The sequence below is a fragment of the Nansenia antarctica genome (assembly GCF_963989245.1).
Source record: "Nansenia antarctica genome assembly, chromosome: 20".
Taxonomy (NCBI): domain Eukaryota; kingdom Metazoa; phylum Chordata; class Actinopteri; order Argentiniformes; family Microstomatidae; genus Nansenia; species Nansenia antarctica.
The window spans coordinates 17,901,395-17,913,894 of NC_137693.1; the positions used below are offsets into that span (position 1 = coordinate 17,901,395).

The 12,500-nt window shown below is 53.8% G+C and overlaps 1 protein-coding gene across 1 annotated transcript in view; it reads right to left on the reverse strand.

The window, feature by feature from the left end:
* Positions 1–12,500, reverse strand: part of LOC308175012 (disks large homolog 4-like) — a gene marked incomplete at both ends in the record, with an annotated part of 74,196 nt that overhangs the window by 24,855 nt on the left and 36,841 nt on the right. Inside the window, 4 exons of the mRNA XM_080550126.1 lie at positions 960–1,129; positions 7,497–7,621; positions 9,504–9,554; positions 9,807–9,860. Of these exons, the coding sequence (XP_080406252.1) occupies positions 960–1,129; positions 7,497–7,621; positions 9,504–9,554; positions 9,807–9,860 (400 nt within the window). The remainder of the gene's footprint in view (positions 1–959; positions 1,130–7,496; positions 7,622–9,503; positions 9,555–9,806; positions 9,861–12,500) is intronic.

Below are 12,500 nucleotides of genomic sequence, written 5' to 3' on the forward strand. Positions count from 1 at the left end.
AGGGAGCGTGGAGAGAGTCTTAACCCTCCGATTCCTGGGGGTGCACATACAGTATGACCTGTCCTGGAAGACCAACACAGCAGCCATCATCAAGAAGGCACAACAGCGGCTCTACTTCCTGAGAGTCCTCAGGAAATACCACCTCAAACAGGAGCTGCTTGTGACCTTCTACCGCTGCACAGTGGAGAGCATCCTCACCTACTGCATCTGCGTGTGGTTCTCCAGCTGCACAGCCGCAGAGAGGAAAGCGCTACAGAGACTCGTGAGATCGGCCCAGAAGATCATCGGCGCCCCCCTCCCCTCTCTGGAAGAGCTGTACAACACACGCTGCCTCAGGAAGGCCTCCAAGATCTCCAGAGACCCATCCCACCCTGGGAACGAACACTTTGTTCGGCTGCCCTCGGGCAGGCGGTTCAGGACCATGTCCGCAAGGACAAATAGACTGAAGCTCAGCTTCTACCCCAGGGCCATTCAGGCCCTGAACACAGCAAAGACCTAGGTTCTAGGCCCTGGACAATCTAGACAATTTGATGGCAGCTACTAGATTGTAATCAAGTGCAATACTGAAACACAACTGTGAACATTTCAAACCTGCAAACTGCGACACTTTAAATGAATGTGCAATAATACTATGTGCAATATGACAACCCTCGGGTACATAAGGTTCAGAGATAGGAAATGTTAGGATATTTATAGTATAGCATAGAGTACAGCATAGTGTTTTATTTGTATAGTATAGTGGATAGTGTATATAGCCTTTATTTATGTAAACCAGCTCTTTTCCCTTCTTGTTTTAGTATTTTTTTCCTAGCACCAGGGGAGCCCCCCCTCCCAAATTTTGTTGTATGGTACCTGTACTATATCAATGACAATAAAGACCATTCATTCATCATTCATTCATTCATTCATTCATTCAACCCTAACCCTAACCCTAACCCTAACCCTAACCCTCCTCCTACCTTTAGGCCCTTTAATCAGTTTGATCTCGGTGAGTTTCTCGGCGGCCGGCTTCCTGCGGAGGACGTAGAGACGCACGATGGCCCCCGCCTCCTTCAGCGCCTCCACGGCCAGGCTGTGGGTCACCTCCCGCACGTCCACGTCGTTCACAAACAGGATACTGTCGTTCACACTGAGGGAGGGAGAGAGGGGAGGGCGGGGGAGGAGAAGGAGAGGCAGAAAGGAGGAGAGAAGGAGGAGAAGGAGGAGAGAAGGAGGAGAAGGAGAGGCAGAAAGGAGGAGAGAAGGAGGAGAAGGAGAGGCAGAAAGGAGGAGAGAAGGAGGAGAAGGAGAGGCAGAAAGGAGGAGAGAAGGAGGAGAAGGAGAGGGAGAAAGGAGGAGAGAAGGAGGAGAAGGAGAGGCAGAAAGGAGGAGAGAGAGAGAGAAGGAGAGGCAGAAAGGAGGAGAGAAGGAGGAGAAGGATGAGAGAAGGAGGAGAAGGAGAGGGAGAAAGGAGGAGAGAAGGAGGAGAAGGAGAGGCAGAAAGGAGGAGGGAGGGTGGAGAGAGAGAGATTGTCAAATAGATTGAGAGGATTCGTTATGGGTGTTGCGTGATGGCATCTGGAACAACACTACTAACAGGTATTCCTGTATAACAGACATTTTCGATTCGACTCTGAGCTTTTTTCTCTCCTTCCCCTATCCTGGGTCGTTAGACCCCCCCCCCTCCCCCCTGTGCCCCATCGTCTCTGCTGCCTCAGCGAGCGTCCGCTCTCCTGTCCTGTACCATGTGACATAACAGGCTCCAGCTGGGCAGGACGTTTAGTCCGTCAGCAGAGCCAGAGAGGCGCGGTACAGAGCCCTGGGCTCAGTGTCTGCTCCACTTACAGCCCCACAGAGGAGGGTGTATACAACACACAGAGGAGGGTGTAGACAGCAGACAGAGGAGGTGTAGACAGCACACAGAGGAGGGTGTAGACAGCAGACAGAGGAGGGTGTAGACAGCACACAGAGGAGGGTGTATACAGCACACAGAGGAGGGTGTATACAGCAGACAAGGTTTTTGAAGCGCCATAATGTGAGTCCCATTTTTCTTTTTAAAGCCCTGGCGTTCCTATTTATTCAGACCCTGACATTTTTATGACCTCGTCCACTACTTCATATGCTCTTAATGTCTCGTTACGACACCCTTTTTTTTGCATAATTACCCCCATAAAAGCACTACTTTTCAAATGGCCTTTTCGCTTGATTCGCGGACCACGATTAACATATCCCCCGTCCGTTTCTAAATATCAAATCGCATTTCAGCAGCTGTTAGAATCTGTCTCCGACTCCATCGAAATTGTGGAGAGAGAGAGGCGGGTGCCCCCGAGAAAAAGAATGAAAAGTGTGATTTGGGCTGAGGCAGCTTAAGACTTCAGGGAAAGGTAGGACCTGAAATATGAATTTCCTTTGATAACCTATAGAATCCCAAATGTGCCCTTTAAATGTCATGAGAAACTCCTCCAGTGATCCACATGGCTCAGATGGAGAGAGTGTGGGAGCTGCTGACCCCTAGGCTAGGGACTGGAGCCTGGGACAGACAGTCCTCCTGTCCCCTAACCCTAACCCTAACCCTAGGCTAGGGACTGTCCCCTAACCCTAGGCTAGGGACTGGAGCGTGGGACAGACAGTCCTGTCCCCTAACCCTAACCCTAGGCTAGGGACTGTCCCCTAACCCTAACCCTAGGCTTAGGGATGCTCCGATTTATCGGCCACCCATTTAAATCGGCCGATTTCACTCCAAATGACTCGATCGGTGATCGGCAAAAATGGCCGATCGCAAAAACCGATTTTTTTTTTTCTTCTTTTTTTTTTTTCCTGGGGAAGACAGATAACTGAACAGAAAACATAGGAGGACGTAACAGTATGTAAACCATGAAGGCCACGTTTATGATGTCTTTTATACAGCCATATCGACTGACTTGGGCTTCAGGCCCTAACTGGGTGATAGGCCAGACCTTTACTATGCCATAAAAATGGGTCTGCGTTTGCTTGGTGCCTAATGGATCAAAACTTTTGTCTAAAAAGTAAAAAATATGTAGGCTATCCAGTCAGTAGGCCTACAGTTATGTATTATTTTAAAAAATCGGTATCGGTATCAGTATCGGTTGATCTTGAGGAAAAAAATCGGTGATCGGTATCGGCCCCAAAAATCCAGATCGGAGCATCCCTACCTAGGCTAGGGACTGTCCCCTAACCCTAGGCTAGGGACTGGAGCGTGGGACAGACAGTCCTGTCCCCTAACGCTAACCCTAACCCTAGGCTAGGGACTGGAGCGTGGGACAGACAGTCCTGTCCCCTAACGCTAACCCTAACCCTAGGCTAGGGACTGTCCCCTAACCCTAACCCTAGGCTAGGGACTGTCCCCTAACCCTAACCCTAGGCTAGGGACTGGAGCCTGGGACAGACAGTCCTCCTGTCCCCTAACCCTAACCCTAACCCTAGGCTAGGGACTGGAGCCTGGGACAGACAGTTCTCCTGTCCCCTGTGCTCTACCCTCTGCTGCCTGGGTGGGCTCAGTGGTGAGCAGCATCTGTGTGTCTGACTGGGCAGGTGAGAGGAGGGGACAGGCAGGGGGAGAGGAGGGGAGTTGGGGACAGGCAGGGGGACAGGAGGGGAGTTGGGGACAGGCAGGGGGAGAGGGGGGGAGTTGGGGACAGACAGGGGGAGAGTAGGGGAGTTGGGGACAGGCAGGGGGAGAGGAGGGGAGTTGGGGACAGACAGGGGGAGAGGAGGGGAGTTGGGGACAGGCAGGGGGAGAGGGGGGGAGTTGGGGACAGACAGGGGGAGAGGAGGGGAGTTGGGGACAGGCAGGGGGAGAGGGGGGGAGTTGGGGACAGACAGGGGGAGAGGAGGGGAGTTGGGGACAGGCAGGGGGAGAGGGGGGGAGTTGGGGACAGGCAGGGGGAGAGGGGGGGAGTTGGGGACAGGCAGGGGGAGAGGAGGGGAGTTGGGGACAGGCAGGGGGAGAGGAGGGGAGTTGGGGACAGGCAGGGGGAGAGGAGGGGAGTTGGGGACAGACAGGGGGAGAGGAGGGGAGTTGGGGACAGACAGGGGGAGAGGAGGGGAGTTGGGGACAGGCAGGGGGAGAGGAGGGGAGTTGGGGACAGACAGGGGGAGAGGGGGGGAGTTGGGGACAGGCAGGGGGAGAGGAGGGGAGTTGGGGACAGACAGGGGGAGAGGGGGGGAGTTGGGGACAGACAGGGGGAGAGGAGGGGAGTTGGGGAGAGGCAGAGGGAGAGGAGGGGAGTTGGGGACAGGCAGGGGGAGAGGAGGGGAGTTGGGGACAGGCAGGGGGAGAGGAGGGGAGTTGGGGACAGGCAGGGGGAGAGGGGGGGAGTTGGGGACAGGCAGGGGGAGAGGAGGGGAGTTGGGGACAGGCAGGGGGAGAGGAGGGGAGTTGGGGACAGACAGGGGGAGAGGAGGGGAGTTGGGGACAGACAGGGGGAGAGGGGGGGAGTTGGGGACAGGCAGAGGGAGAGGAGGGGAGTTGGGGACAGGCAGGGGGAGAGGGGGGGAGTTGGGGACAGACAGGGGGAGAGGAGGGGAGTTGGGGACAGGCAGGGGGAGAGGGGGGGAGTTGGGGACAGGCAGGGGGAGAGGAGGGGAGTTGGGGACAGGCAGGGGGAGAGGAGGGGAGTTGGGGACAGGCAGGGGGAGAGGAGGGGAGTTGGGGACAGACAGGGGGAGAGGGGGGGAGTTGGGGAGAGGCAGAGGGAGAGGAGGGGAGTTGGGGACAGGCAGGGGGAGAGGAAGGGAGTTGGGGAGAGGCAGAGGGAGAGGAGGGGAGTTGGGGACAGGCAGGGGGAGAGGAGGGGAGTTGGGGACAGACAGGGGGAGAGGGGGGGAGTTGGGGACAGGCAGAGGGAGAGGAGGGGAGTTGGGGACAGGCAGGGGGAGAGGAGGGGAGTTGGGGACAGACAGGGGGAGAGGAGGGGAGTTGGGGACAGACAGGGGGAGAGGAGGGGAGTTGGGGACAGACAGGGGGAGAGGAGGGGAGTTGGGGACAGACAGGGGGAGAGGAGGGGAGTTGGGGACAGACAGGGGGAGAGGGGGGGAGTTGGGGACAGACAGGGGGAGAGGAGGGGAGTTGGGGACAGACAGGGGGAGAGGGGGGGAGTTGGGGACAGGCAGGGGGAGAGGAGGGGAGTTGGGGACAGGCAGGGGGAGAGGAGGGGAGTTGGGGACAGACAGGGGGAGAGGGGGGGAGTTGGGGACAGACAGGGGGAGAGGGGGGGAGTTGGGGACAGGCAGGGGGAGAGGGGGGGAGTTGGGGACAGACAGGGAGAGAGGGGGGGAGTTGGGGACAGACAGGGGGAGAGGAGGGGAGTTGGGGACAGACAGGGGGAGAGGGGGGGAGTTGGGGACAGACAGGGAGAGAGGGGGGGAGTTGGGGACAGACAGGGGGAGAGGAGGGGAGTTGGGGACAGACAGGGGGAGAGGGGGGGAGTTGGGGACAGGCAGGGGGAGAGGAGGGGAGTTGGGGACAGGCAGGGAGAGAGGGGGGGAGTTGGGGACAGACAGGGGGAGAGGAGGGGAGTTGGGGACAGACAGGGGGAGAGGAGGGGAGTTGGGGACAGACAGGGGGAGAGGGGGGGAGTTGGGGACAGGCAGGGGGAGAGGAGGGGAGGTGGGGACAGGCAGGGGGAGAGGAGGGGAGTTGGGGACAGGCAGGGGGAGAGGGGGGGAGTTGGGGACAGGCAGGGGGAGAGGAGGGGAGTTGGGGACAGGCAGGGGGAGAGGGGGGGAGTTGGGGACAGGCAGGGGGAGAGGGGGGGAGTTGGGGACAGGCAGGGGGAGAGGAGGGGAGTTGGGGACAGGCAGGGGGAGAGGGGGGGAGTTGGGGACAGGCAGGGGGAGAGGGGGGGAGTTGGGGACAGACAGGGGGAGAGGAGGGGAGTTGGGGACAGACAGGGGGAGAGGAGGGGAGTTGGGGACAAGCAGGGGGAGAGGGGGGGAGTTGGGGACAGGCAGGGGGAGAGGAGGGGAGTTGGGGACAGGCAGGGGGAGAGGGGGGGAGTTGGGGACAGACAGGGGGAGAGGGGGGGAGTTGGGGACAGACAGGGGGAGAGGGGGGGAGTTGGGGACAGGCAGGGGGAGAGGAGGGGAGTTGGGGAGAGGCAGGGGGAGAGGAGGGGAGAGGGGGACAGGCAGGGGGAGAGGAGGGGAGTTGGGGACAGGCAGAGGGAGAGGAGGGGAGTTGGGGACAGACAGGGGGAGAGGGGGGGAGTTGGGGACAGACAGGGGGAGAGGGGGGGAGTTGGGGACAGGCAGGGGGAGAGGAGGGGAGTTGGGGACAGACAGGGGGAGAGGAGGGGAGTTGGGGACAGGCAGGGAGAGAGGGGGGGAGTTGGGGACAGGCAGAGGGAGAGGAGGGGAGTTGGGGACAGACAGGGGGAGAGGAGGGGAGTTGGGGACAGGCAGGGAGAGAGGGGGGGAGTTGGGGACAGGCAGAGGGAGAGGAGGGGAGTTGGGGACAGACAGGGGGAGAGGGGGGGAGTTGGGGACAGGCAGGGGGAGAGGAGGGGAGTTGGGGACAGACAGGGAGAGGAGGGGAGTTGGGGACAAGGCCACTGAGTGACACGACTCTGCCGGAGCCCCAGCTGGCGAAGACAAGAGGATATATCGCTAGTGTAGCCATGGGTCGTTGATGTGTGTGTGTGTGTGTGTGTGTGTGTGTGTGTGTGTGTTAGCATAACGTGTGCATGAGTCTGATAGCGTGTGTTGGTGTGTATACAACTGGAACTCAATTGTATGTGAGCAGAGAGGGGGGGGGGATGCATGGGGGATGGTCAGCAGTGGGGGATTGACAACTTGATGGGTATTTCTTTCTATTAGAGGAATTGGGATAGAGAGAAGGATGGGTGTGAAGGAGGAGAGAGAAGGATGAGAGAGAAGGATGAGTGTGAAGGAAGAGTGTGAAGGATGAGTGTGAAGGATGAGAGAGAAGGATGAGTGTGAAGGATGAGTGTGAAGGAAGAGTGTGAAGGATGAGTGTGAAGGATGAGAGAGAAGGATGAGAGAGAAGGAGGAGAGAGAAGGAGGAGAGAGAAGGAGGAGAGTGAAGGATGAGAGTGAAGGATGAGAGAGAAGGATGAGAGTGAAGGATGAGTGTGAAGGATGAGAGTGAAGGATGAGAGTGAAGGATGAGAGAGAAGGATGAGAGAGAAGGAGGAGAGAGAAGGATGAGTGTGAAGGAGGAGAGAGAAGGATGAGTGTGAAGGATGAGAGAGAAGGATGAGTGTGAAGGATGAGAGAGAAGGATGAGAGAGAAGGATGAGAGAGAAGGAGGAGAGAGAAGGATGAGTGTGAAGGAGGAGAGAGAAGGATGAGTGTGAAGGATGAGAGAGAAGGATGAGAGAGAAGGAGGAGAGAGAAGGATGAGAGAGAAGGAGGAGAGAGAAGGATGAGAGAGAAGGATGAGAGAGAAGGATGAGAGAGAAGGATGAGAGAGAAGGATGAGTGTGAAGGATGAGTGTGAAGAATGAGAGTGAAGGATGAGTGTGAAGGATCTTTACCTCAGCCGTCCGTCCTGGGCGGCAGCTCCTCCTGGGATGAGCTTGGTGATGAAGATACTGGGGTCGTCGCCCACATGGGGGTTGTCGGTCCCCCCCGCTATACTGAAGCCCAGGCCTGAGTTCCCCTGGACACACACACGACACAACACAGAGACCGTCAGTCACACTACCTCTTATTCACACAGTATCAGTCATGAGGCTGACAGCATAGGATCTACCAATACTGCCATGTCTATGTCGCTGTGGCACAATTATTAGGTTAGCCCGAACTTAAAGGTACAATCTGTAATTAAACCTGGGGGCTGTTCCACGAACGTTGGATTAGTATATTCACGATTAAAAGGAAAGCCTCGTTCAGGCAACTCTCGATTGGGATTCAAGCCTCATGTGATTCCTCGAATGAGAATCAGGCGTGTGTCATCAATGTTCTAGAATCAGCCTTTGTCATCAGTGTTCTAGAATCAGCCTTGTGTCATCAGTGTTCTAGAATCAGCCTTGTGTCATCAGTGTTCTAGAATCAGCCTTATGTCATCAATGTTCTAGAATCAGCCTTATGTCATCAATGTTCTAGAGTCAGCCTTGTGTCATCAATGTTCTTGAATCAGCCTTGTGTCATCAATGTTCTAGAATCAGCCTTGTGTCATCAGTGTTCTAGAATCAGCCTTGTGTCATCAATGTTCTAGAGTCAGCCTTGTGTCATCAGTGTTCTAGAGTCAGCCTTGTGTCATCAATGTTCTTGAATCAGCCTTGTGTCATCAGTGTTCTAGAATCAGCCTTGTGTCATCAATGTTCTAGAATCAGCCTTGTGTCATCAGTGTTCTAGAATCAGCCTTGTGTCATCAGTGTTCTAAAATCAGCCTTGTGTCATCAATGTTCTAGAATCAGCCTTGTGTCATCAGTGTTCTAGAATCAGCCTTGTGTCATCAGTGTTCACACAATGAAATTCTCGATTTGGGCGCGCGCACGCAGTGAGAAGGAGCCCAGAAGAGCCGATTGTCAGAAAGAAGATACTAGACTGGAACTAAAGAAGATACTAGACTGGAACTAAAGAAGATACTAGACTGGAACTAAAGAAGATACTAGACTGGAACTAAAGAAGATACTAGACTGGAACTAAAGAAGATACTAGACTGGAACTAAAGAAGATACTAGACTGGAACTAAAGAAGATACTAGACTGGAAAGTGACAGCGCAGCGCTCCTACTTATTGATCTTTATGAAGAATAAGATGTAAAAAAGTGCAATACTGCCGCAATTAACGAGGCGAGGGAAATGGTTTGGCAAGAAATTGCTGACCGATTAAATGCGTAGGTCATACTAGCCCCTACTTATTGTTTTATGTTCATTTTTAAATCATAAAAGGTCATCAGGATGGCAGAGTGGTAATAACTGCTGCTATCAGATCATTGTGTTGTTTTAAGACAGGGGTTTGATTCCCGCTTCTGACATACACTTTTTACTGCATTTCGTTGTCTGATGCTTGTACTCTACAATAACAATAAAGTTGAATCTAATATTAAAATGTATGTTTAAAATGATGGTGTAGGCTAATTTTCGGGAACTGACACGATTACAATGGTGTTTGAAGCCTTTTTGACGAGTAAATGATGTTCTTCTAGCATTGTAACTGGACCCTGGATTTGGCATAGATTATTATTTCTTATGATGACTGATGGATAGATGATTCACTTACTTAGACAGACGTATTTACTATAAATGCATTTGCATGGAGGTTTCTGTTAAATGTCCCAAAAATAAACATGAAATTAAAGTCAACCACTGTCTCCCAAGGCAAGGATCGAACCAGCAACCTTGGGGTTACTAGCTGGCTAGCTGGGTTACTAGCTGGATAGCTGGGTTGCTAGCTGGCTAGCTGGGTTACTAGCTGGATAGCTGGGTTGCTAGCTGGCTAGCTGGGTTACTAGCTGGATAGCTGGGTTGCTAGCTGGCTAGCTGGATTGCTAGCTGGCGGCCTCGCCAGTTGTTTGCTGCAGTAGAATCACTCACCCTTTCCAGGGTAATCTCTTCATACTCTATCTCCCCCTCTGTCCCGTTCACCTGGGAGGACAATACACAGTGTTACTGTCACATCTGTCACATCTGTCACAGACACATAGTAGGTGAAGTACAGTAGGTGTAGTAGTCTGTGTACTGTTACAGAATGATCACTACATGAGGAGCATAAACATAGAAGATGGGTACTGGTTTAACAACATGGCGTAAAACATATAGTCACTGTATTATATATATATATAATTATTATTATATTATAACGGGTAATAAAACAGTGAAGGGTGAACTCATCCTTACGTAGGGGGAGCCGTCGAGTGTGTCTGTGTTCACCACCACTGGAGGAGAATTTCCCTGGAGGAGGAAGAGGGAGGGAGGGAGGGAGGGAGGGAGGGGGGGAGGGAGAGAGGGAGGGAGGGAGGTAGGAAACTGGATTAAGAAGTAGAGGAGCAGTTCAAAAGACTCTGACTATGCATTTGTCGGCGCACGCACACACACACGCACGCAGGCACACACACACACACACACACACACACACACACACACACACACACACACACAATCCTTCCTCTAGCCAGAGTTTATGGCAGATATAATATTTCCCGTTCCAGACCGCTCCTCTGCTGGAGAGTGAGGTCATCATTGTGTGACTCCTCAGGAAACCTGCCAGGGCTGGGCCAGGTGCTGCTACCTCTCACTCTGCCGTCTCTCAGTCTGCTGTCTCTCACTCTGCTGTCTCTCACTCTGCTGTCTCTCACTCTGCTGTCTCTCACTCTGCTGTCTCTCACTCTGCTGTCTCTCACTCTGCTGTCTCTCACTCTGCTGCCCTGAGGCCAGACTGAGACCTGAGACCAGACTGAGACCTGAGACCAGACTGAGACCTGAGACCAGACTGAGACCTGAGACCAGACTGAGACCTGAGACCAGACTGAGACCTGAGACCAGACTGAGTCCTGAGACCAGACTGAGACCTGAGACCAGACTGAGACCTGAGACCAGACTGAGTCCTGAGACCAGACTGAGTCCTGAGACCAGACTGAGTCCTGAGACCAGACTGAGACCTGAGACCAGACTGAGACCTGAGACCAGACTGAGACCTGAGACCAGACTGAGTCCTGAGGCCAGACTGAGACCTGAGACCAGACTGAGACCAGACTGAGTCCTGACCAGACTGAGACCTGAGACCAGACTGAGACCTGAGTCCTGAGACCAGACTGAGACCTGAGACCAGACTGAGACCTGAGTCCTGAGACCAGACTGAGACCTGAGACCAGACTGAGACCTGAGGCCAGACTGAGACCTGAGACCAGACTGAGACCTGAGACCAGACTGAGACCTGAGACCAGACTGAGTCCTGAGACCAGACTGAGACCAGACTGAGACCTGAGACCAGACTGAGACCAGACTGAGACCTGAGACCAGACTGAGACCTGAGACCAGACTGAGACCAGACTGAGTCCTGAGACCAGACGGAGACCTGAGACCAGACTGAGTCCTGAGACCAGACTGAGACCTGAGACCAGACTGAGACCTGAGACCAGACTGAGACCTGAGACCAGACTGAGACCTGAGACCAGACTGAGACCTGAGACCAGACTGAGTCCTGAGACCAGACTGAGACCTGAGACCAGACTGAGACCTGAGACCAGACTGAGTCCTGAGACCAGACTGAGTCCTGAGACCAGACTGAGTCCTGAGACCAGACTGAGACCTGAGACCAGACTGAGACCTGAGACCAGACTGAGACCTGAGACCAGACTGAGACCTGAGACCAGACTGAGACCTGAGACCAGACTGAGACCTGAGACCAGACTGAGTCCTGAGACCAGACTGAGTCCTGAGACCAGACTGAGACCTGAGACCAGACTGAGACCTGAGACCAGACTGAGACCTGAGACCAGACTGAGACCTGAGACCAGACTGAGACCTGAGACCAGACTGAGTCCTGAGACCAGACTGAGACCTGAGACCAGACTGAGACCTGAGACCAGACTGAGTCCTGAGACCAGACTGAGACCTGAGACCAGACTGAGACCAGACTGAGTCCTGACCAGACTGAGACCTGAGACCAGACTGAGACCTGAGTCCTGAGACCAGACTGAGACCTGAGACCAGACTGAGACCTGAGTCCTGAGACCAGACTGAGACCTGAGTCCTGAGACCAGACTGAGACCTGAGACCAGACTGAGACCTGAGGCCAGACTGAGACCTGAGACCAGACTGAGACCTGAGACCAGACTGAGACCTGAGACCAGACTGAGTCCTGAGACCAGACTGAGACCAGACTGAGACCTGAGACCAGACTGAGACCAGACTGAGACCTGAGACCAGACTGAGACCTGAGACCAGACTGAGACCAGACTGAGTCCTGAGACCAGACGGAGACCAGACTGAGTCCTGAGGCCAGACTGAGACCTGAGACCAGACTGAGTCCTGAGACCAGACTGAGACCAGACTGAGTCCTGAGACCAGACTGAGTCCTGAGGCCAGACTGAGTCCTGAGACCAGACTGAGACCAGACTGAGACCTGAGACCAGACTGAGTCCAGACTGAGACCTGAGACCAGACTGAGTCCTGAGGCCAGACTGAATCCTGAGATTATCTGAGCTATATTCTTAATCAAGGCCAGGTTAAGGGTTGCATTTAGGTTTTTGAGGTAGTTTGAGGTAATATGAGGGTAAGGATTAAGATTAGGGTTCAGTGTGTTCAAATCCATTTATTATTATCAGTAATAAAAAGCCATACTTCTGACCTTTGCGACATGGCAGCATTATAATAATAATAATAATAATACATTAGACTTATATAGCGCTTTTCTAGACACTCAAAGACGCTTTACAAACTGATAAGATTGAGTAGTAAAATAAAAAGAAACAAATAAATAGATAAAAGAAAGTATAGGGGTCTAATTAATTTTTAGATTACTAAATCTAAATCTTAGTGTCTTTGTAGGACAATCTACTCTGTATACTGCAATTACACCTAGATTTCGGG